The sequence below is a fragment of the Sapajus apella genome, unplaced genomic scaffold, assembly GCF_009761245.1.
Source record: "Sapajus apella isolate SASKATOON/1434 unplaced genomic scaffold, GSC_monkey_1.0 scaffold23, whole genome shotgun sequence".
Taxonomy (NCBI): domain Eukaryota; kingdom Metazoa; phylum Chordata; class Mammalia; order Primates; family Cebidae; genus Sapajus; species Sapajus apella.
The window spans coordinates 13,573,342-13,596,704 of record NW_022436963.1 but is presented as its reverse complement, the minus strand read 5'-3'; the positions used below and the strand labels follow the sequence as shown (position 1 = coordinate 13,596,704).

Below are 23,363 nucleotides of genomic sequence, written 5' to 3'. Positions count from 1 at the left end.
GTCTTGAGTTTCAACTGATGCAGAACAGGTTTTATACATAAGCAAACTACTTACAATGTCTGTGAATACTCCAGGCCTCATAAGATTGATCATTTTTGCAACCTGGAAAACATCCACAGCGTTTTCATTCTCCAGTTGCTGGGACAGAGTGGTAAGGGCACATAACATTCCTGCTGAAACTGCTCCGTATCTGGGGGAGGGAAAAAAAAAGATGTGATTTCAGATGTACAAAAGGACCAAATATATTGAAATTAAATTACTGTCATATATTGACAAAAAAGTCTCAGAAAGGTAGTAGACTGTTTCGTCAGGCCAGGTTGGCAACTCCACTTTTCACCGTAAACTGTGATGGCACATAGTTTCCACATTAGTGATGAGAAAGATGGATTAAAAGAATTGTTCAAGATGATGTTGCCGGTTGGTGGCAAAAACGAGACTGGAGTTCAGATGCCCTGTGCCCATTATTTTTTGAAAAACTATCAAATACATCATTTCTGAATTCGTTGTTATATAAAATTAAAATGTTACATATTTTACATCTTTAGTACAAATAAGACCAAAGTCCCCCTTGACCACCACTCCAACTTTAAAGGTAATCTCTCCAGAGGTAAAAATTGTTACACACGTTACACAGCCTTCCAGATTTAGGTATACCACTACATTTCCGTTCAGCTCATTATTTCAACTGCTACATGCATACCAGATTTACCTTATTGATGGACATGCAGCTTGTGTGAATTTGTGCATTTTAGCATAGGTACTGAGTAGAAGGGCTAGGGTCAGAGGTATGCCCATTTTTAGTTTTAAAGATACTTTTGTATTTCTTTTCCCAAGTAGTTGTTACCTGTTCATACTACTCCCAGAATGAGAATACTTGCCTCTCCTCATCATTTTAGACATTAAACACTTTTGCCAATCTGATGAATGGAAGACTGTATCTTACCAGAGTTTTAATGTACATTTCCTTGATTACCAGGGAGGCTGAATGTCTTTTTATGAATATTGACCTTCTATATTTGTTCTGAAATGGCCTAATTAACACTTTTCTACTATGTTTGCCTCTTTTGAATTGATTTATATAGGAGTTATTTTTAGTGTCTGCAGTTCTTGAGGTTTTTTTTTTTTTTTTCCCCCAATCTATTTCTCTTAACATGGTTTGTGGTCATTTTGTTATACGAAAGTATAGTTTACATGTAATCAAGTTGATAAATATTTGATTTTTGGCTTTTTAAAAATCTTGTTTGAGAATACTTTCTCTAACCTTGTATTTTAAAGATATTCTCCTACATCTTCTAATTTTACTTTTTAACATTTAATTGTTTAATTCATCTGACTCTTATTCTAGCTTTGGTGTAAGGAAGGGATCTGATTATAGTTATTTTTCCATTGGTTAACCAGTTGTCCCAACATTTCTTATTTTACAGTATGATCTTTTCCCATTGACATCAGATTTCTTATCATATATTAAATTCTTACATGTGTGAACCTATTTCTGAACTCTGTTTTGACCCTTTATTCTGCTTGTCTATTTTTTGGTACCTCCCCACATGTATCTCAATTCCTTCCTAAGTCTTGATATCTGATAAAGCAAGTTTCTGTAATAGTCTTGGCTGTCTCTACATTTACTTCATATTAATTGTTTTTAGTGATTCAAACATAAAATTTTCATTTTTTACTTGTATACTCATGTGCAAATAATGCTAACCTTTCACTCCACTCCATCTTGTTTCACGATAATTTTGAAACCAGATTGTTAAGGAACACAGATTATTAAGGAACACATTTTTGTTGGGATTTTGATTAGGTTGCATTGATGGATCTCAGGAAATTACCATCTTTTCAGTCTTGAGTTTTTCTGTTCATGAACATGATATCTTTTCTCCATTTATTCAGACCTTTTATAGCTTTTAACTAGGTTTTATAGTTTTCTTCATAGTCTTCGCCAATTTCATTTTTGGTTAATTTTTAGGTACTTTAGAGTTTGTTACTCCTATTAGTGGCCTCCTTTTGTGACAAGATTTTCTGTTTAATTTCACTTCATATATAGGAAAGTTATTGATTTTCACATGGTGAAATTCCCAGTCACACAGAAGAACCCTGCTTAAGTTTTAATAGTTTGTGGATTCTCCTAGGTCGTTGACCACATCTTTATCTGCCAATAATGTGAATTGTCCCTCTTGTCAACTTTTATGCTTCTTCTATCTTCTGCTTTTATTTTAACGGTCTTTTTTTTTTTTTTAGTTTAAGTTCTGGGGTATATATGTAGATTGTGCAGGATTGTTACATAGGTATACACATGCCAAGGTGGTTTGCTGCCTCTGACCCCCTGTCATCTACATTAGGTATTTCTCCTAATGATACCCCTTCCCAGCCCCCTCTACTGCCTGGTATCCCTCTCCTAGCTCTCCCACCCCCCAACAGGCCCCAGTGTGTGATGATCCCCTCCCTGTGTCCATGTGTTCTCATTGTTCAATACCCACTTATGAGTGAGAATATGCAGTGTTGCATTTTCTGTTCTTTTGTCAGTTTGCTGAGAATGATGGTTTCCAGCTTCATCCATGTCCCTGCAAAGGACATGAACTCATCCTTTTTTATGGCTGCACAGTATTCTATGGTGTGTCTGTGCCACATTGTCTTTATCCAGTCTATCATTCTCCTTTTACTTTGTTGGCTAGACCCTACAAAGGCTTATGTACTAGCACTGAGAGCAAGTATCATGTGACTTAAATGGCCAAGCTTATAAGTTTTTAATACTAAATTTAAATGTTTGCTAATATGCATCTGGTAAATAACAGTTATAAAGGTAAAGAGGATGCTTTCTATTTTTACTTTGCTAAGTGTTGTTTTTATGTGTGGGGGGGTCATGAATGGGTATCATTTTATTGCATGGTTTTCGGTGTCTATTTTTTTTTTTTTTTGAAATGTCTCTAAAAAATGTCCTGAATTTACTGATAAACTTTTGGTAATATATCAAAAGCTTAACACCGGCTCTACATTACCAGGGTAAGTGTTTCAGGATACGTAATACTTTTAATATAACATACTGGGTGTTATTAGACAGCATTTTATTGACGTTTTTGTATCGGTGTTCAAATAAGTAAGCCTGGCCTATACTTTTCCATTCTGGTGCTAAGCTTTGTTTGTTTAAACCAATGTTGCATTAAATCTTCTGTATATGGTTGTTCAAATGCAGCCTTGGTCAGGAACTAACAGGTGGAAAACTCATTCTTTTATTCAGTTCTTACTGATCACTAATGTATGTTGTGCTTTATGTGCCAGGTTCTCTTCTAGGTATTTACATGTACTGACTTAATCCTCACAGTAATCCTATGGTATGGGTACTGGTATTATCTCCATTTGAGGTTGAATAAATAAGACACATTCAGGTGAAGTAACTGGCCAAGATTGCAGAGTGAGACTGGAGCTTAAAATTGAGCTGATGCATGTAAATGGCTCAGAACAGAGACTGGCACACACTACATACCATGTGTTCACTAAATGTTATTTTACTATGCTTATTTCTAGGTTTAAACATTTATTAGTATAGAGTTATAAAGTCTTAAATGCTTATTTTATTTCTTTTAAAATATCTATTATTTGTAGCTTTTTATTATAGAAAATGTTAAACAGACGCCTAAGTGTAATAATAGTACAGTAACCTTCATGTAGTCATCATTCAGTTATAATATTCAACAGCTCATGGCCATTCTTGTTTCATTTCTATTTCTTCCTCAATATAGTTTTAAGTAAATCTCAGGTATTTTAGTCATAATTTATTATAAAACTCTAAAAGATAAGCACTTAAAAAACATATTATCACACCTAAGCAAATTAACAACTCTTGGATTCTTTTTTTTTTTTTTTGAGACAGAGGCTCACCCTGTTGCCCAGGTTGGAGTGCAATGGCGTGATCTCGGTTCACTGGAAACTTTACCTCCTGGGTTCAAACGTTTTTCCTACCTCAGCCTCCTGAGTAGCTGGGATTGCAGGTGCCCACCACCATGCCCAGATAATTGTTGTATTTTTAGAAACGATGGGGTTTTGTCATGTTGGCCAGGCTGGTCTCGAACTCCTGACCTTGTGATCTGCCCACCTCGGCCTCCCAAAGTGCTGGGATTACAGGCATGAGCCACCACGCCAGGCCAACTCTTGAATGTTTTTAATGTAGCTACAGATAAACGGTAGACTTTTTTCCTTCATCATATTTCCAAAACTGTGTCTCTTATTAGACTATCTATTGCTTAAATTTTACTATCACCTTCCAGCCCCCATTTTCATTACTATTTGCTTGTAATTCCTTGCACTTTTTGTTGATTTATCTGGTGCTTTTTCTGGCTTGAGTTGAATGCTTAGTCTGTTTAACTTTTCAAATATGTATAGTTTACACAGGCTATATAGTTTTTTCCTCTAAGTACAGTTTGGTTCCATTCCACCAGGTTTTGAAATGCAGTGCCTTCATCATCATTTTTAAGTATTTTGCAATGTCTATTTTGGTTACATTTTCAAGCCATGAATTATTTATAAGCAATCCTAGATGTAAGGATTTCAGTTTCTAGGTATAAGGATTTGGGATCTTTTTTCACCGTTGGTTTCTAATATAAGTGGGTTGTAATCAATGAATGTGGCCTTATATCTGGTTTGGAGGAATGTATATAGATAAACCATTTGTGTTTGAAGAGAATCTAGGTCTCTCTATACAGTCTTTCTTGGATGCAAACTTCTCTATATCACTATTAAATCAGGCTTGTTAACTCTGGCATTCAAATCTTCTCTCTGCTGCTGATCAGATGTATCCTGGTCACTCAGTTTACAAACTTAATACTTGATTCTGTTTTTAGAAAACCTCAGCTGTTATTTCTTTCTCTTTAACCTTTTATTGCCCCATGGATCACTTCTTAGACATATGATAGAACTTCTGTATCTGGCTTCCATATTTTAGTTTTATTTCAGTTCTGTACTCCACTAGTATCTCATCTTTTTAAGTTTTTAGTTTCATGAGTTAATATATTTTTTCATTCTTAGGCCTAATTTATTCCTATTTCATAATAAATGTTCTTGATTCATTTCATGAAATCTTCCTTTAGACCTCTGAGCACATATTTTAATACCCTACCATGATTGTTCCATTAACTGTGATTTATTGTGGTTTTTGGTTTTTATTCAGCATGTTTTCTCCTCAGATTCTAAATTGTAATGAGTTGACCTCATTTTAGCATAGTATTAAAAAAATTATTTGTACTGATTTTGTTCAGGAGGGGAAGAATTTAACATTTTTAAATCTGTTCTAGTGAAATGGTTACTCTTAAGATCGCCCCTTTTTTCTTAGCTTTTTCAAAGCTATCTGTGGCCAGTCAGATAGAAAAGTCAGATAACATGTATCTTTGTTACACAGCATGCACTCAATGTGGGATTACTCTCCCCTTTCCTGTATTTAGCCATGCTTAAATATACAGTTAAAGTAAAAAGTACCTATACAATATGGCTTCAATATGCCAAGAATCTAGTAAGTCAAATCAATCAAATGCACAGATACTTTTAAATATCTTCTGCATACCAAACATGATGACAGAACAAAAACAAAAAAATAAAGGCCATTCTCTTTCAGAAGTTTAGGAATTAAGTGGGATTAAAGGATGTTCATTGAGTTTCATGAATCTGCATTTAAAATGACAGGGACTTGGTGCAAAAGTGAGACAAGTAATCTATAACCTAGATAAAATGAAAGTAGTACATAAATGCACTGGCTTTGATATTTTGTTTGCCACTTCCTCTAAGGGCTCCATTAAAAGTAATGGTTATTTAAGTAGTGGTGTTAAGAAAAAAACCTGATTTTTTTCATCTTTCCCTGCCTTTACTTCAAAGACTTACAAAAGAAAGTACTTTAAGTTCCTGATGTATGGTAATGTTAGATGCTCTGTCTATATTCATTTTAAAACACACTGTGGTTGCCTGAATAGTCAGTATACTACCTGTGGGCATTTAACCGTTTTTCTCTATTTCATTTATTTACTTGTAATTATTGTACCTTTTAAGACTTTAAAAAAATTCATATCCAAGATTGCAATCTTGAGTTATAACCCTGACACTGTGAAGAAATGTGGCTTCCCTTTGAAATCAGTAGGGCAGAAAGGAAAACAAAAAATTGAAGCTTGAAGAAGGGTCGGTTATGGGGAAGAATGGCAACACAAAAGCCTTCCATAAGGCTCAGAAAAAGGAAAATACTGGACTTCTTAGTTATGATTTGTGGGTGTCTTTGCAGCCTCTGGTATAGATACAGCCTTTGCTATACTGTAGTCCGTATACTTTTGGTGTCTCTTACAGAGTATCTCAGCAGTTTTCAGACTCTTTGATCTCAGGGCCAAATTAAAATAAAAAATTATTGAGGACCTCCAAAGACATTATTTGGGCTGTATATGTCAATATTTACTATTTTAGAAATTAAAACTGAGGAAATATTAGCCCTGAAAGTGATGTTATCACAAGTCATGTACCTCTGGAGAACTTTCATTTACTGTCCACTCATGACAGAATGGGTGTGAATAAGGTAGATAGTATTTTTATATTATTATGCTATCCAAAAGGTAGATAGTATTTTTATATTACTATGCTATCCAAAGGGTGATAGGTGTATCTCCAGAGTGAGTAATTAAATATTTGCACAGAAAAGTCTTCTTCAGTCTATGAGTAAATGGAGTAATTTGGGTGAGGTCTGATCTACAGCTGTCTTATAAGACTTTGTGAGAACCATGCTTATGTTCTAAACTTCTGTGGGAACACAGGCTATTTTTAAAATTTGACAGTAATGATGCAGATCGGCCTCTGAGCAGAATAATCTTGAACAGATGACTATGGAATGCTGAGAATGAAGCAGTTTGCTTTTAAGCTGTGCCTGTCCTCAAATAGAAGCAGTTTACTTTTTCGTTTAATTTTATTCTTAGCTCACTTATCTAGAAATGTCATCTCCTTGGGACATACCTGAGGAACCCCCTCCCCCCACCCTGCCGCCATCCCCTAAAGTAGGTGTTAAAAAGATCTCTATGAAGATGAAATAGATGTCATGGCGTTTGCACACTAAAAGTTCAACTCTTTGCCTCACATACCACATGCATGCAGGCCTTTTCTCTAAGCCTGTTCACTCCTGCTTTTGACAGAGCTTCAAATCACTTCGAAAAGAAAAATTTAAGCAGCCAAAATGACTCTGAACAATAAATGAGACAAAAAGTAAGGCTTCCTGAGGACAATTTGTATAGGGGTACATATGCTTAATAGTTTGTAAGTCATCACAATTTAAAACCCATACCCATTCATGCAAATACTTATCTAGCACCCACTCTGTCCCAGGTGCTGGGTTTCACTCTATGGAGACTGAGATGAATAAATTACCATTGCTGGCCTCAGCAAAGTGAAAGTGTTAGTCATGTACACAATTACGGTGTGACATTATAAGCAGGAATGACATTTAGCTGGTATGCATTGGTAAGGACGTGATGTTAATGATTTTGCTTAGCACCTCTGGGATGAGTTAGAGATTGTCTGAGAGAGTGACTTTTGACCTGTGTGTTGAGTGAAAGGGTACGCAGTGGAGAGCATTTGCAGGGGCAAGGTGGTATGCAGGAGGCAGTACTCCAGTGGCAGATTGGGATGAGGCTGGAAATGTAAACTTACATCAGACTGTAAAATATTTTGAAAAGTCTATTAAAGGAATGGATAGCACCAACCAGACTTGGTGGCCAGTTAGACATGGAGGTGAGAGAGACTGAAGAAGAACTCTGATATGTTTGAGGTCTGTACAACCAGGTTGATTAGGGGCAGGCAGGGAAGATGAGTTTGGTTGTAGCTATACTGAATTTGAGGTGTTTGTAGGCTCTCAGGAAGTGATGTTTAGAGGTACAAAAAGTAGGTAAGATGGAAAAGGAACTGGTGTTGAGAGTATTACACTAAAGGAACTGGTGTTGAGAGTATTACACTAGAGCTAGCAACCTTAACAATTTTAAAGTTGCTCTTCAATAATGTGGAAAAATAATTTCAATAGAATTAACTTATCTCTGCAGATAGTAGATAAATGAACTAATACATTTCTACTGGTGGCTTTTAAGGCAGCTCACCATATGATATTTGCAGATCTACTGGTTTAGGATTAATTTGTTCTTTCTGTACATAAGCCCAAGAATGAGCTACATCTGATTAATTTCTGAGGTGGTATATATTCAGCATGTGGCACAAAAACCACTGAATAAGAAAAATATACTCAAAAGTTGAATATATATATGTGAATTGAACACTTCTGTTTAGTATTTAACTGCTGGCGGTTTTTCTTTTCCTCTTTCCTTACTCTAAAATATAAGATTAGGTGCATTACTGATTTCAGGACAAAGTACCTCGGAGTACTACCATAATGGCAAAACCAGTCATGTAACTGGGCAGTAACATTAGAATTTAATGAAAAGAGATAAGAGCTAGTAAAACCCAGCAGAATTCTAGAAAATGCCCTGACTTCATGTTTTAACTGCATACCACAAAGTTTCATAGTTCAGTAGCAAGTCTCACGTTATTTTGAGGCTGGCTGTGCTATTTAAACACTGTTGGTGGTTGTCACATTTCCAGTGATCTTACTTGGTGTGCTATTTAATTAATGTTTCAACTGTTATGCTTTTTAAATCTTAATTTTTCATCTTACTAATGAAGAATCAGGCCAACATTTTGAAAGACTATAAAATTTTTTGGAAGCAGCTAGTACACATTACTTCAAGTAGGAGAGTACTATGCTTTGAGGTGAAGGTGCTGAGCCCTTATATACTTCATGTTATAGCATTAGTGCAAGGGAAAAAGGGCTTCACAATAAGCTTCACTTTCACATTTATTAATACTTTATGCTACTTGGGTAGTTGGTAATTTAATGAACATAATGGATACTGCTGACCAAGAGCTACCTTGGAACTAAAATAAAAATGGGCATGTATAATTGATTCCATATTGGCTAAAGGTTTGTGAGATTTGAAACGATTCAATTATACAACTGACTTACAGGCTGATTCCAGCCATGAAGTTTGTCTCCAAATATCCACATACAATAAGATATATCTGTGACCCTTTGCTTCTTATTAAAGTGCAAAGGTGCTGGGTTGGGATACCATTCTGACACTTAGAAGCTCCGAGTCTGGGGGCAAATAATTTTTCTCTTTGAGATTCGTATTCTTTATCTTTAAATCCCAAAGGACAGTACTGTAGACTTTGAAACACATCATGAACTTTAAATATTATCATTAATTCTAGTAGCTCTATCCCTACTGATCAACTAAATCATCTCTTAAAAGGTTATTTCCCTAACAAGTGTTTGAAATTCAGTGTAAGGATTTTTAAAAAGTATTTAATTAATGTAAACAGTTACTACTTATTTGTTACTAAGACACAAAACCTCTCAGTGCATGCAGGTCTACTTTTTGTTGGCTAAGATACAATACTTTCCCCTTTCTAGAATATATACTCTAGAAGAACCTGGAGTCTTGGAAGAGTTTGACATATTAAAATGTAAACAGAGCAGTAACACTTTGTACCTGTCCACATTAGAAGTTATACAGAGTTGTCACAAGCTGAGGTTGGGGATAGGTTTTAAAATTCTGGCTTCATTTCAACAAGATATTCAACAACAACAAAATGTTTACGTCTTAAAAATTAAGAAACAGATACATACTCATCATGAACAATGGTGGGACCATCCCTTGTTAAGGCCTCTTCCTTGATGACGTTGATAAGTTCAAAGGTACTACTTATGGGGGCATCTGGGTTAGGCCATTTGGGACACTGAAAGTGCCGAACTTCTAGAACATAGTCATCCTGTAACCAATACAACATGAGTCAAATCCCTTCCTTTATTTCACATATCTACAATCTAATGACTAGAACTTGCTCCTGAGAAAGCATGTGGTACAGGTAACTCTCAACAATGTCAAGTTAACCAAACCGCAGCTGGTAAGAAGAAAAATACCAGGGAGGTCTGCTTGCCTTAAAACAAACAAAAACAAAAACAAGCATGGCTGGACATAGTGGTTCACGCCTGTAATTCTAGCACTTTGGGGGGCCAAGGCAGGAGGATTGCTTGAGGCCAGGAGTTCAGGACCTGCCTGGGCAACACAAGGGAGACCTCTGTCTCTAAAAAATTAAAAAAAAAAAAAAAATTAGGCATGTGGCATGTGCCTGGAGTCTTTGCTACTCAGAAGGCTGTTGTGAAAGGATTACTTGAGCCCAGGAGTTTGGGGTTACATTGAGCTTTGATCATGCCACTGTGGGTAAGACCCTGTCTCAAAATAAACAAAAAACCAAGTAGGGCATGCTAGTAAAATGACTTCATTTGGCTTAGTCAAAAATTTCAAATGACAATAAATTATTAAAGACCTTATAGCCTACTCTATTTTCTTATTTATAAAATGAAAGGAAAACAAGGAAGGGGTAAGGAGCTCAAAAAAACTTGGTATTATCATCTCTGCAACACATTGCAAGGCTTACATTTCTGATGGCAAAGAAAATATTGAGCTCTAGTATATTGTTTTTATAATTAGGTCAACAGACCTATTTGTATGCATGCTGAATCAGAGGAACCATTACATTTCATCTAGCCAGCTGGAAAAAGCAAATATTTGAAGGAAGTAAAAAGGAAAATGTACATATTTAAAATTAAGTCTTACTCAAATGACTGAACCTCACTTGAGGGTGGTAAATTACTTCATTATTACTTAGAATGATGACCCAGGGCCCAGGTACGGCTATTAATTAGGAACTGAGGTTTAGGTTACCTGTGTAGCTTCAAGGATAAAGTCATGGATGATTATTTGTTCTTCATTAGAGAGGCACAGTCTGTCTTTGCTGATAAGGGTGACGGTAAAGGCCTCACAGTTCATGGATTCTTCTCGACTTGGCCAGTACACAAACTCATCTTCCGCCTTTGGGAACCAAAAAAAAAGCCTCTGCAGTTCTGTCAAACATTTGTTTTTTATTTCTTGCATACTGATTTTGTCATTCCCCATACCTCTCAAGCCATCTTTTAAACTGAGTTGATAGAATTATGTGTTCCCATCTACTCACACCAACTTCACTGGTTATTGTATTCTATTGTAAAATATATTTTGATAGTTTCCTAGTACCTCTCATCTGTTACTGTAGCAATCTAAAACAATCCCTCTATTGGGAACTTATTACCCCAGTTGAGAAGTGTTCTTTAATATAACTGACATAGTAAAAAAGGAAGCAGGATCTAGGCCAATTAATTTTTAAATTTCACAATTGCTTAAGCAATCAAGACATGCTAATTATTTCCTATGGATTATGTTAATAACAAAGGACTTTCATAAACCTTATTTAATTTTTACAATATTCTAGTAAGACGAGAGACTTAATTTTAAAAGAAGTTTTCTTGTATATTTTTAGTATGATGATGTGGGATACATATAGATAGCAAAAAGGTAACTATAGTTAGGAGCAAATTAATAGACCCATCATCTCACTGTTGCTTTTGTGGCAGGAACAGCTAAAATGTACTCATATTGGTATGAATCCCAAATACAGTGCAATTTTATTACCTGTAATCCTCATGTTAGACATGAGATCTGTAAACTTGTTCTTCCTCATCTGTTGTTTTGTATCCTCTTGATTTATTTTACATCTATCCATTTCCTCCCCACCCCACAATTTCTTGATCCATTTATACATTGATGGAAACTTAGGTTGTTTTCACATCTTGGCTGTTGCTAATAATGTTGCAATGAATAGGGGAGTGCAAATATCTTGATTCCATTTCCTCTGGGTATATGACCACAAGAAGGATTGCTGGGTCTTATGGTAGTTCTACTTTTAATTTATTTAGAAACCTCCAGACAGCTTTCTATCTTGGCGCTACCAATCTACATTCCCACCAACGGTGTGTGAGAGTTTTCTTTTCTTTACTAACTTTGCCAGCATTTGGTATCTTTTGATTTTTCTGAATAGCTATCCTAATGGATGTGAGGTATTTTGATTTGCATTTCCCTGAAAATTAATGAGGTTGAGCACCTTTTCATATACCTATTGGCCATCTTTATTCAGGTCTTTTGCCCATTTTTAAATCAGGTATTTCATGATTCTACTATTGAGTTGTATGAGTTCTGTAGAAATTTTATATATTAACCCTGAGGAGATTATCATCTGTCTTTACAGATGAGGACATAAAGGTTTTGGGGAGGGGGGTCCATAAATTATCTAAAATCACGCAGCTAATAAATGGTAAGGGATAGAACATTTTTGGAAGATTGTGTGTGAATAAGTAGGTTGGCTATATGTACAAGACAGTCTTTAAAAGAAAAGTAAATCTGTCAATGTTATATTTCAAGAGGGAATAACACAGAAAGTCTTTCAGCCTTGAATCAGGCAAGCTTTAAATGTTCATCCATTTTAAGATTAAAAATAGATATGCAGGCTTGGTACTTGAATTCTATCCCTAAAAACTATGGATGCCTAAGAGAAAGTTAATTGTTGCATAGGTTGGAGACTGTGAGAAATATGATTATGATGTATACCCCTGTTTTCTAATTGGCTCAAATGGCAAACTGTAGTTCTCCTGTAGTAGATATGTTTCTATGGGCACTTTCCTGAAGATGCCTTGCTACTATCATTGAAGTCAGAAATAATTCTGAATAATGTTCAAAACAAAGAAGGCTTTGTTTAATCTTACATTGTTGCATTAGAAATGAGCCAAGAGTCCAATAAGACTTATCACCCTTTCAAGTTTCGATATAGCTTATTGCCAAGTACATTTTTATTTTTAAAGCTAAGCATAAGGGGAAACAGATTAGCAATTGGGTTTAGTCTATACAAAAGAAGTCTGTAACTGTCGTGGGTTTTAATAGGTTTTGTCCAAGGACACAGATATCAAACACAGAAGGTTATGAACAGGCCATCTAAATGCAACAAATATGCACAGATTAAGCATAGGATTCATGAGTGGATGTGATCCCAGGTAAATTAACCTGAGCCTTAATTTCCATATCTGAAAAGTGGGAATAAAAACTACTTACCTTAAAGAAATACTATCATCATAACATGAATAGTAAATTAATGAGCTTAAAGGCTACCAAAGGGATTTGAATTATGGTGGAAGAAAGGTAGAAAAATGGTTCCTCTTGAAAGCCTAAGAAAAATAACTACTACTCTTAATTTAGCAGGCACACTGGTCTCATGACTGTTTCGCTTCTAAGTATATTTATAGATCAAAGATATCTGGGCATCTACATCAGTATTTTGTGTGTTAGGAACCAGTGACTTTTGTGCTCCTTACAGAATTATGACCTGGTAAAGGTATAGCAGTAATAATACAACAAACAAAAAGAACTCAGAGATATCAATGTTTAGGAAACACTGTGCAATGATGAAACTTTCCATCTCAGAACTGAGAGGTCAGTTGTATATGATTCCAATCTAGCCTTCCAAGGCCTCAGAGAGACACTGAGATGGCATGTTCGTATATCCTCAGTGTCTGCAGAACACGTATCCACTTATTTGGTCCAGCAGCTTCCACGTACAAATGAGCTGCTGGGTAGACACTTTATGGTGATTGCCCTTTGTTAAGTGACAATAACAAAATACTGATTCATCCAACAAATGAACGTTTTAACAACCCTAAGTGCCTCCAATTTCCACATGCCAAACAGAATAGACCCTATTGCCAGCCAATTTGAAAATTTACACTCCAGCTTTTAGTTTAAGATTCTCAACTTTGTTGCCATTCCATCATACAGAAGCAGTCTTGGTATCCTGAAGCTGGAGCAAAATGCGACAAAGTGAAGTTCCTACTGACTGGGCACACAGTCAAATGCATGTCACCAAGACTGGGGGTTCAGTCACATGCTGTTCTTCCTTGATTAAAAAACTCATTAATCTGACTATCATAAAGGCAGAGTCTTACTGTTTTTGTTTTTACCTTATGGGCTCACAGGTCCACATACTAACTTTTGTAGACTCAGCTAATTCTGAAACTTAAGTATCCAGAAGATCTAAGAAGAAACATTTAAGTTTGTTTTATTAACTTGCTCACCCTTCTGTATAGAGACTGAAATAGAGGAGGACTAAGGGAGGGGAAAGTAGTAGCAGCTTAGTCTTAAAGACCTTCAAACTGGAACAAGATAGCCTATCCCTGCAGGAGATCTGACTTACCTATGTAAGAGGAAAAGATACATTGTCAGTACTTTTGATACAAATTTTGGTGGTAGGACATACAGTACAATTATTAAAAGCACAGTCTCTGGCGACACATGACTCAGGTTGAAATCCTGGCTCCAGATACTTATGTGTGCTCTTGAGCAAGTTTGTTCCCTCAGTTTTCTTAGCTATTACGTGAGAAAATAATAGCACCTATGTCTTAAAATTGTTGAGGATTAAACAGGTTAATGCATGTAAACATAGTTACATACTCAGTACCTGTAAGCTACATTTATTACTTTTCAAAAGTGATATACAGCAGGTAAAATGTTGATTTAAAGTCATACTGTATATTAATGAGGTTACTAAAAGGACATTTTCAAATCCTTCTACCATACCGCCACAGACAGTACAATTGAAAGGTGATATGAATAGCATCAGAGAATCAAGTGATGGAACTGACAGGGACAGCATTGTGAGACTATGGAAGGAATCTCTATAGACATCAAGATGACAATTTTAAATTCCCTCCCTAGCATATATGGATACTATAGCTCTATGGCAAAGTATCAAAGTAATTTATGCTTGTAGCCTCATGGGCTCATTAATATATAGCAGATGTGCTTTACTTACCAAGCTCTGGTTGTCTGGCAGCATGACAATGATCTGTGCGTTATGATCCCAAATCATTCGCCAGAAATCTTTCGTAGTATGTGGCAGAGGATGCTGAGTTATAATAAATTCATTGCTCCTATAATAGCCCTTCAGTTGAGAAGACAAAAAAAGTCAGTGAATATGAGTGTTTTATCCTAACTTTGTGGCAGTAAAATATATTCATGAAATAAGATAGTGTTGTTTTGACTACACTAAAATAATTGAGAAAGGCATTCAGTACATTTGGCTAATTTTTAGATGTACTTCTGCTAGCATTGTGCAGACAATTTTCTCTCCATGTGCAGTTCACTTCTAGTTACCCCTGCTGTTTTCACTTAACAGAAATTTCAACATTTATTCAAAGACTAGATGTATGAAATTAACAGTAAAATTGATTCCTTAAGAAGCATTTTGCTTAATTTAAGCATTTTTGTACCCCCACTGATTCGGTTTCTTTTGCTGGAAGTTTCAAGATACAGAAATCGCTACACTTTCCATATTACACACTGAGAAATTATTTCAAAAATGAAATCAGTCACACAGGTGGTATCTGCTCTTTAGCACCTTTCAGTTTAATTGACTTTATTTATAATTAACTGTTGACTCACCATGATATAAGAAGCATTAATGTAATCTGTTCCTTTCATTCCAGGCAATGGTGCAAGACCCACTCGAGCACGCTCAGCTATCATATGGAAAAAACAAAAACACCACATTTGCCTTATTATACACACAGAACCAACAGCTCTTTCTGAGATTTGCTTGATGAATAACATATTCTCCTGGCTTTCCTTTCTAAGACTTATCTATATTTTTAAACAAGCTAAAGTGTTATCAGCTGAGGCAGAATGTAAGATGAAATTATGCTGCACGGAAGGACACAGGCATTGTAGGAATACAGTTTTACTGTGTGAGAGATTTTTTTACAGCAGATCAATAACAGAATATATGGACACAACAGAGTGTTTCAGATAACTTTTGACTCTAGTTTGTTATTCCTACAATTATACCAACATATACTTTGCCCCCCAACCCCTTCTCCGTCTTTCTGTTCATGATGGACTTAGAAAAGAGTGGTCTTTTTCATTAGAGATAAATCTCCCCACAACGATCCCCTATGTGTATGCCTACAGCACACAGACAGTATCCTCTGCTATGTCCTGAGTTATTTACACAAAGGTCACCACCAATCAACAGCACTTTGATCTCCACAGCCACAGTAACTGAATAGTATCGTTCCAGTTGTAAGATTAATCCAAGATTCTAAGTTTTAAAGGAATGTTAATCCCACAGCTGTAACAGCTTTATTATTGTTTTATGTTATAATATGTTAGAAGTAACCCTATTCTTGCATTCCAAGGTGAAATGAAGCTATATTCTACATCAGATAGATGGAGCAACCTGCTGACTCTGACAGCCACCTCTCCCAGTTTCATCAAACTTCCTTAGTTGAATGAGCATAACATTTTCCCTTTCGGTAGTACCAGGTAAGAGGCTGGTATAAAGTCATATATAAATGCGGTTACTAAAAGGACATTTTCAAAACCTTCTACCACACAGCCACGTACAGTACAATTGAAGGGTGCTATCAATACCATCAGAGTAGTAGTTGCCTCTGTACTTAATACATACAATCCAGTTTAAAAGATCACTAACTGATGTTAAGGTCTTACATGGCACAACTGAAGAGTTTCTGTTCTTTTCTTTGTTACACTCTTTCTGAGCACTAAAACATTCCACATATTTTGCATTACATTGTGTGACCAGCTGAAAAAGAAAACAACATTTTAGTCTTCATTCAGAGATAAAACTAATAGCATCTGCTTGACACTTTGACAAAAATCCCAATCATCAGATTACTGATAAACGTTTAAGACCATTTTTGTGCCACAAAGAACCTTTGAAGACACAGGGTCTTCCTTGCTTGCCCAGGCTGGAGTGCAGTGGCATGACTGTAGCTCACTCTAAGTGTGTTCCTTCCACCTCAGCCTCCTGAGTAGCTAGGACCACAGGTGTGCTGTCACCACAACCAGCTAATTTTTGAAATTGTTTACAGAACTGGGGTCTTCCTATGTTGCCCAGGCTGCTCTGGGATTACAAGAGCTAGGATTACAGGTGTAATCTACTACACCCAGCCCCAAAGAACACTCGGCCTTCCCTAGGGGTACTTCTCTCAGTAACTTTGATTGATTGTGTCTTTCTTATTTCTACTCTCAGGCCCTAAACAGGTACCATGTGCAATACATATTTATAGAACTATGTGCATTTTTCTGTGATTCCTCATTGCACAGAAAACCAAGTAAGTCTACATTTAAAAAGATGGTTTAATGTTATTTATTATGAGCTAATCATGTTTCTTGAAGATAATGGAATACTTAGTTCTCAGTACATTTCTGTTAAACTAACATTGTTCTGAGGCTGTTAAAAGTAACCGGCCTAGTAGTTTGGTTATTATTCCTGTTAATGTAGATTGGGCAAAGCATTTTGTCAGTCCTGTTTTGGGGGGGGTCTGGCGTCGGTATTAATGGAATATATGAGATCAGTGTTCTTCTCCAGATGCTTTAGTAAAACTCATGGTCCCTGGATATAATTTTCAAGTTTCTGATTCTTGTTTTTTTCTTCATCTTGAGCTCTAAAATGGTTAGTGCCAGTGTCACATTTCTTCCATTAATTTTTAAAGTATGTATAAACAAATATTACAGAAATGAAAAAGGCCAAATTTAAGTAATATTGGTACTTAATATTTTGTAAGAACTCATGTTAAACATTTAAAATGATACACTGTGTCCTCATTATTAATTACCTCATAGTTTTACAGTAGTTGTTAGAATTTTAAATGACCTAAAAATTTAAAATGACTTTTATGATTGAACTCAGTGAAACTAAACTATTTTTCATTTCGTATCACTTGGTATAATTTGCTTGGCAGTCTCACTTCTTCAGCTGAGATTCAAATCAAAGTTTCAGAGTCAATGGAAAGTTTTACCATGAAAACTAATACTGTAGAGTCATCTCATTCTTTGAATCTTGATACAAAGGGAGAAACTATTTACGTATAGAATAATGTGCAAAATAGAATTTAAAAGACAAAAGATAAATAGGGCGGCACTTGGTAACTGAAGAGACAGGCAGTATTTGCAAGTTAGAAGCAATTTTGATGTATTATCAGATGACAGTCTTACTTATTTTAATAGTACTTATAATCTCTCTTTTTCACCTTCACTTTAGTCAATTCCACATAAACCTTAACTGCCTTTTTTTTTTTGAGACGGAATCTCGGCCCTGTTGCCCAGTCTGGAGTACGGTGGCATGATCTCGGCTCACTGCAACCTTCATCTCCTGGGTTCAAGCAATTCTCCTGTGACTACAGTCCTACCACCACACCTGGCATTTTTTTAAATTTTTATTTTTAGTAGAGACGGGGTTTCACTGTGATAGCCAGGATGGTCTCCATCTCCTGACCTCATGATCCACCCGCCTTGGTCTCACAAAGTGCTGGGATTACAGGCGCAAGCCACCTCGCCCGGCCTTTTAACCCCTTTTAAGCTTCTTCATGTCCCTATCAAAGAAAAGAGGCACAATCAAAACTATTTAGGAAAAGTTACCTTTCTCTAATATTATTTAGTAATTCTTTTTTAATTTTTAAATTATCTTTTGGAATAGTTTTTGAAATAGGCGTATTTTTAGGACAATTTATCTACAGATAATCATTCTTTTTTTTTAGACAGAGTCTCACTCTGTCACCAGGCTGGAGTGCAGTGGTGCGATCTCGGCTCACTGCTGCCTCTGCCTCCTGGGTTCAAGTGATTCTCCTGCCTCAGCCTCCTGAGTAGCTGGGACTACAGGCAAGCGCCACCATGCCCAGCTAATTTTTGTTTTTTTAGCAGAGATGGGTTTCACCATGTTAGCCAGGATGGTCTCGATCTCTAGACCTCATGATCCACCCACCTCGGCCTCCCAAAGTGCTGGGATTATAGGTGTGAGCCACTGCGCCCAGCCAAGTAATCATTCTTAATAATTAAGGTAAGATAGATTAGTTCAGAAAAAATATAGGATATTTTTTGGACTGAACAAGTGACTTTAAAGTACTATGTCATTATGGTGAGGGGCTGTTTATATTCAGATAAAGTCATAAATTGCTCAGAAAAAAATACAACACTGTACTATCTACTTGAATACCAATGATTCATACATAGGTCAATACCGTATTTTCTTTTTCGTTACATTTCAGGCATATAAGGAGTACAAGCCTAATTCACTGCAGACATGTAGACATTACTGCAAAGAAGACATAACCTCCAAACTGAAGGCATTTAAACACTTTTTTGCTTTATGCCAAAAAAACTTATTCAAAGCACTACCTTGAATTGCTTTTCCAGTCGTGTCTTTCCTCCTACTCCCGGTATAAGGATGCTGTTAACATAGCTGTGCAGCTGATTTGAAGATACTTCAGTCTCCTTTCCAAGAATGGCTTCCAACAAGGCATCATGGATGAAAATGTACTGCTCCTAAGCGGTACAATATATGGTAGTCACTCAGGGAGTGTTAAGGGTTAGCCACTCATTCATGAAGTCTACCTTAGTTTAATTCTGCCCCTGACAGGGACCTCCCAGTGCATTCCTTCAGGCACTTACAGCTAGGTGATTTGTTCCAATACTCAACTTGCTTATCAATCCTAACTTATTTTAGGGTAGAGACTGTGTTAAGTTTAGCTCCATATTCTATACTGTGTGATAAGCAATCAAGAAATCGTTTTCAATGATGGGTTTTAGAACCATCCTCGCCTATGTGTTTCTCAGGCCAGACAACATGTTTAACTCCCCCTACCATCTAACACAGCTTTTCAACTGTATCTGCTTCATAAGTGCTGGTGTAGTTATTTAGGAATCCAAATGTTAAGATCCATACAGAAATGTAAAACTGTGATCCACAAAATAGTATATCTACTACTACAAACCTGTAAATTCCCGCAAGCCCTAAAAGAATGAATCTGTCTCTTCACTATCATTTACCTTTCAGTTAAAGCATGTGCCACAATCTCATGAGGACACTGGCAACTGTTCCTTACCTCAGTCTGGACGAGGTAGTTACGCTGTGTCCTGATATGCTTCAGGAATCCCAGGACATTAACTGTGCTTTTGTCTTTTATCTGTTGTAGCATGCTGTCTATTACAATATAGGTGCCTGTCCTGCCCACACCAGCACTGTAAGAAATGAAGACAGACACTCAACTGACACTTTTATCATACTGTTAACTTTGATTCAAAAAGTTGCAATCTAAACCCCATTTATTTTATTATTATTTTTTGAGACAGAGTCTCACTCTGTTGCCCAGGGCAGTGGCGCAGTCTTGTTTCACTGCAACCTCTGCCTTGCAGTTCAAGCAATTCTTGTGCCTCAGTCTCCCGAATAGCTGAAATTACAGGTGTGCAACTTTACATCCAGCTAATTTTTGTATTTTTAGTAAAGACAAGGTTTCACCATGTTGGCCAGGCTGGTTTCAAACTCCCGACCTCAGGTGATCTGCCCGCTTTGGCCTCCCAAAGTGCTGGGATTACAGGCATGAGCCACCGCGCCCAGCCTAAACCCTAGTTAGATAACCTAGTAAAGTTGACCTAGGTTATTCACTTAGCATTGCAACATAAATCACGGAACAGGCCACATTTATTTGAGTATCAAAGGGCGGGGGGGGGGGGGGGGAAGGGGGGGAAGAGGCAAGAATGCATTTGCAAATCAAACAGTAAAAGCATTTTTAAATAACCAAATTAAGTCATTTAGTGTAGTTGACAGAAAACAAGCTTTATACAAGCATTTCCCAGTGCTTTTGAAAAGGTATTATATGGAACTTATAAACTAAAAATTTAAAAATGAAATCTTTTCATATATATAATAAATATTATTTAGAAGAACCTTTCAGAAAAGCCATTTACAAAAACACAATCTCTAGTGTGGAAAGTTCTTGTGTTTAATACTAGATTCTTATTTATTAGGATAAGCCTACAATTTTCCTATAAACAATGGGGATTTTTTTTTTTTTTTGAGTCAGGGTCTTGCTCCATCCCCAGGCTAGAGTGCAGTGGTGCAAACACAGCTCACTGCAGCCTTGATCTACTGGGCTCAAGGGATTCTTCTGTTTCAACCTTCCATGTAGCTAGGACCACAGGCATGTGCCACCATGCCAGCTAACTTTTTTTTTTTTTTAATTTTTTTTTGTAGAAAAGAGGTCTCACTTTGTTGCCCAGGCTGGTCTCAAACTCCTGGGCTCAAGCAATCCTCCCACCTCAGCTTCCCAAAGTGCTGGGATTATAGCTGTTGGCCTCCATGCCTGGCTCATATTATTAATAAGATAATTTTATAAAAAACTAGAGATTCGGCAACCAACAGAATGGGAAAAAATTTTTGCAGTTTACCCATCTGACAAAGGGCTGATATCCAGAATTTACAAAGAACTAAAACAGATCTACAAGAAAAAACCTAACAAGCCCATTCAAAAGTAGGCAAAGGATATGAACAGACACTTTACAAAAGAAGACATACATGAGGCCAACAAACATATGAAAAAATGCTCATCATCACTGGTCATCAGAGAAATGCAAATCAAAACAACATTGAGATACCATCTCACGCCAGTTAGAATGGCGTTCATTAAAAAATCTAGAGACAACAGATGCTGGAGAGGATGTGGAGAAATAGGAACACTTTTACACTGTTGGTGGGAATGTAAATTAGTTCAACCACTGTGGAAGACAGTGTGGCGATTCCTCAAGGACCTAGAAATAGAAATTCCACTTGACCCAGCAGTCCCATTACTGGGTATATATCCAAAGGATTACAAATCGTTCTACTATAAGGACACGTGCACATGAATGTTCATTGCAGCACTGTTTACAATAGCAAAGACCTGCAACCAACCCAAATGCCCATCGACGATAGACTGGATAGGGAAAATGTGGCACATATACACCATGGAATATTATGCCGCCATCAAAAATGATGAGTTTGGGTCCTTTGTAGGGACGTGGATGAACCTGGAAACCATCATTCTCAGCAAACTGACAGAAGAGCAGAAGATCAAACACCGCATGTTCTCACTAATAGGTGGGTGTTGAACAATGAGAACACATGGACACAGGGAGGGGAGCACTACACACTGGGGTCAGTTGGGGGGAAATAGGGGAGGGACATTGGGGGGTGGGGAGCTGAGGAGAGATAGCAAGGGGAGAAATGCCAGATGTAGGTGATGGGGAGGAAAGCAGCAAATCACACTGCCACGTGTGTACTTATGCAACAATTTTGCATGTTCTTCACATGTACCCCAAAACCTAAAATGCAATAAAATAAATGGGGAAAAAAAATAAAAAACAAAACTAGATATTGATCTAATTTTTTAAAAACCACAGAAGCAGCAGGTGAGTTCTTAATGTTACAGGAATAGAGCCTCTTTAAAACTGTTGTAAGTCTTACCCATCCCAGTTTCTAGTGGAAGATTCAGCTTCCATGTTAAAGCAGTAGTAGTCACTGTGGTCCAAGATCACCGAGTCCTAAGTCCCCTGCCCCACCTACTTCACATATTGAACCCCAGGCCCTACCTGCAGTGCACCAACACAGGGCCCATTTCTGGCATCCGAGCTGCTGAGGATCTCCTCACGAAAGTCAGTACTGGAAGAGCATACTCGGGAACTCCCATGTCAGGCCACTGTGTATAGTGATACTGGATCACTACCCTTTCATTCTGACGACCCTTGGGATTTCCCTTCTGACCCTGTGAGAAAGGTGGAAAAAAGATGTCTTTAAGGTGAGGGGTGGACATTCTGGAAAAAAGTAATGTAAGGCTGTCAGGACACATGACCACTGATCTCATTCACCCTAATCACTTTTCCCAGGCTAGTTTATTTCCTCTTGTAGCCAACTTTCATGCCATTAAATGGAGACATTACCAAGCTCTATATGAAATATCACTATCACTTAGAAGAGAAGACTAAGACTGTACTAAGAACGAACATTTAGTATTTAGTATTAGTTTTTTTTGGAATTGGAACTATCCAAAGCACTTGCAATTTTCTTGCAAGTCCTCCATTTCCTGACTTTCTGTCCCAAATCCAGATCTTAGTACTTTGCTTTCATTTCTCTGTGGGCTATGATTCCCATTCCCTCTCCACTGCCCAGGCTGGACCTTCAGGAGCCAGAGTGCTGGTTGCTGCTGTAAACTATGCAGGAAGTGATGGGAAAATTCTAAGTGTCGAATACTTCTCTCTTTAGAGTCAGAGGCAATGTCTCATTTATCTGTCACTTTCATAAATGACTTTTTCAGAGTAGTTTTCCTTTGACTGAACTTTTTATATAAATTTTAAGTACTTTAGATGAAAAATTTCCCCCAAACAGATAACATGCTATATGTTTTCTTATTATCAATACCTCAATAATTTCTAAATTTTTGGGGATGACTCAGGGTCATTAATCAACATTGAAGCTTAAAGGCTGTCTGGTCCTGTGCTATTATACATAGGCCCATGATAGCTTTAATTCTTCTGTTAACTCATTTTTCT

General features: G+C 36.9%; 1 protein-coding gene and 1 long non-coding RNA gene across 5 annotated transcripts in view; one reads left to right on the top strand and one right to left on the bottom strand.

Moving 5' to 3' along the window:
• PTPRG (protein tyrosine phosphatase receptor type G) overlaps nucleotides 1-23,363 on the bottom strand; it is a 764,493-nt gene that overhangs the window by 4,956 nt on the left and 736,174 nt on the right. For all 4 annotated transcript variants that reach the window (XM_032289599.1, XM_032289601.1, XM_032289600.1 and 1 more), the window contains 9 exons: nucleotides 22,407-22,579; nucleotides 19,886-20,021; nucleotides 19,179-19,325; nucleotides 16,491-16,584; nucleotides 15,426-15,502; nucleotides 14,797-14,925; nucleotides 10,791-10,937; nucleotides 9,692-9,834; nucleotides 55-190 (listed from right to left, as the gene is read on the bottom strand). In XM_032289599.1, the coding sequence (XP_032145490.1) occupies nucleotides 55-190; nucleotides 9,692-9,834; nucleotides 10,791-10,937; nucleotides 14,797-14,925; nucleotides 15,426-15,502; nucleotides 16,491-16,584; nucleotides 19,179-19,325; nucleotides 19,886-20,021; nucleotides 22,407-22,579 (1,182 nt within the window). The remainder of the gene's footprint in view (nucleotides 1-54; nucleotides 191-9,691; nucleotides 9,835-10,790; nucleotides 10,938-14,796; nucleotides 14,926-15,425; nucleotides 15,503-16,490; nucleotides 16,585-19,178; nucleotides 19,326-19,885; nucleotides 20,022-22,406; nucleotides 22,580-23,363) is intronic.
• Nucleotides 17,083-23,363, top strand: part of LOC116559187 — a 49,828-nt gene continuing 43,547 nt past the window's right edge. The window contains exons 1-2 of the long non-coding RNA XR_004272366.1: nucleotides 17,083-17,116; nucleotides 19,049-19,332. This is a non-coding gene — a long non-coding RNA (uncharacterized LOC116559187). The remainder of the gene's footprint in view (nucleotides 17,117-19,048; nucleotides 19,333-23,363) is intronic.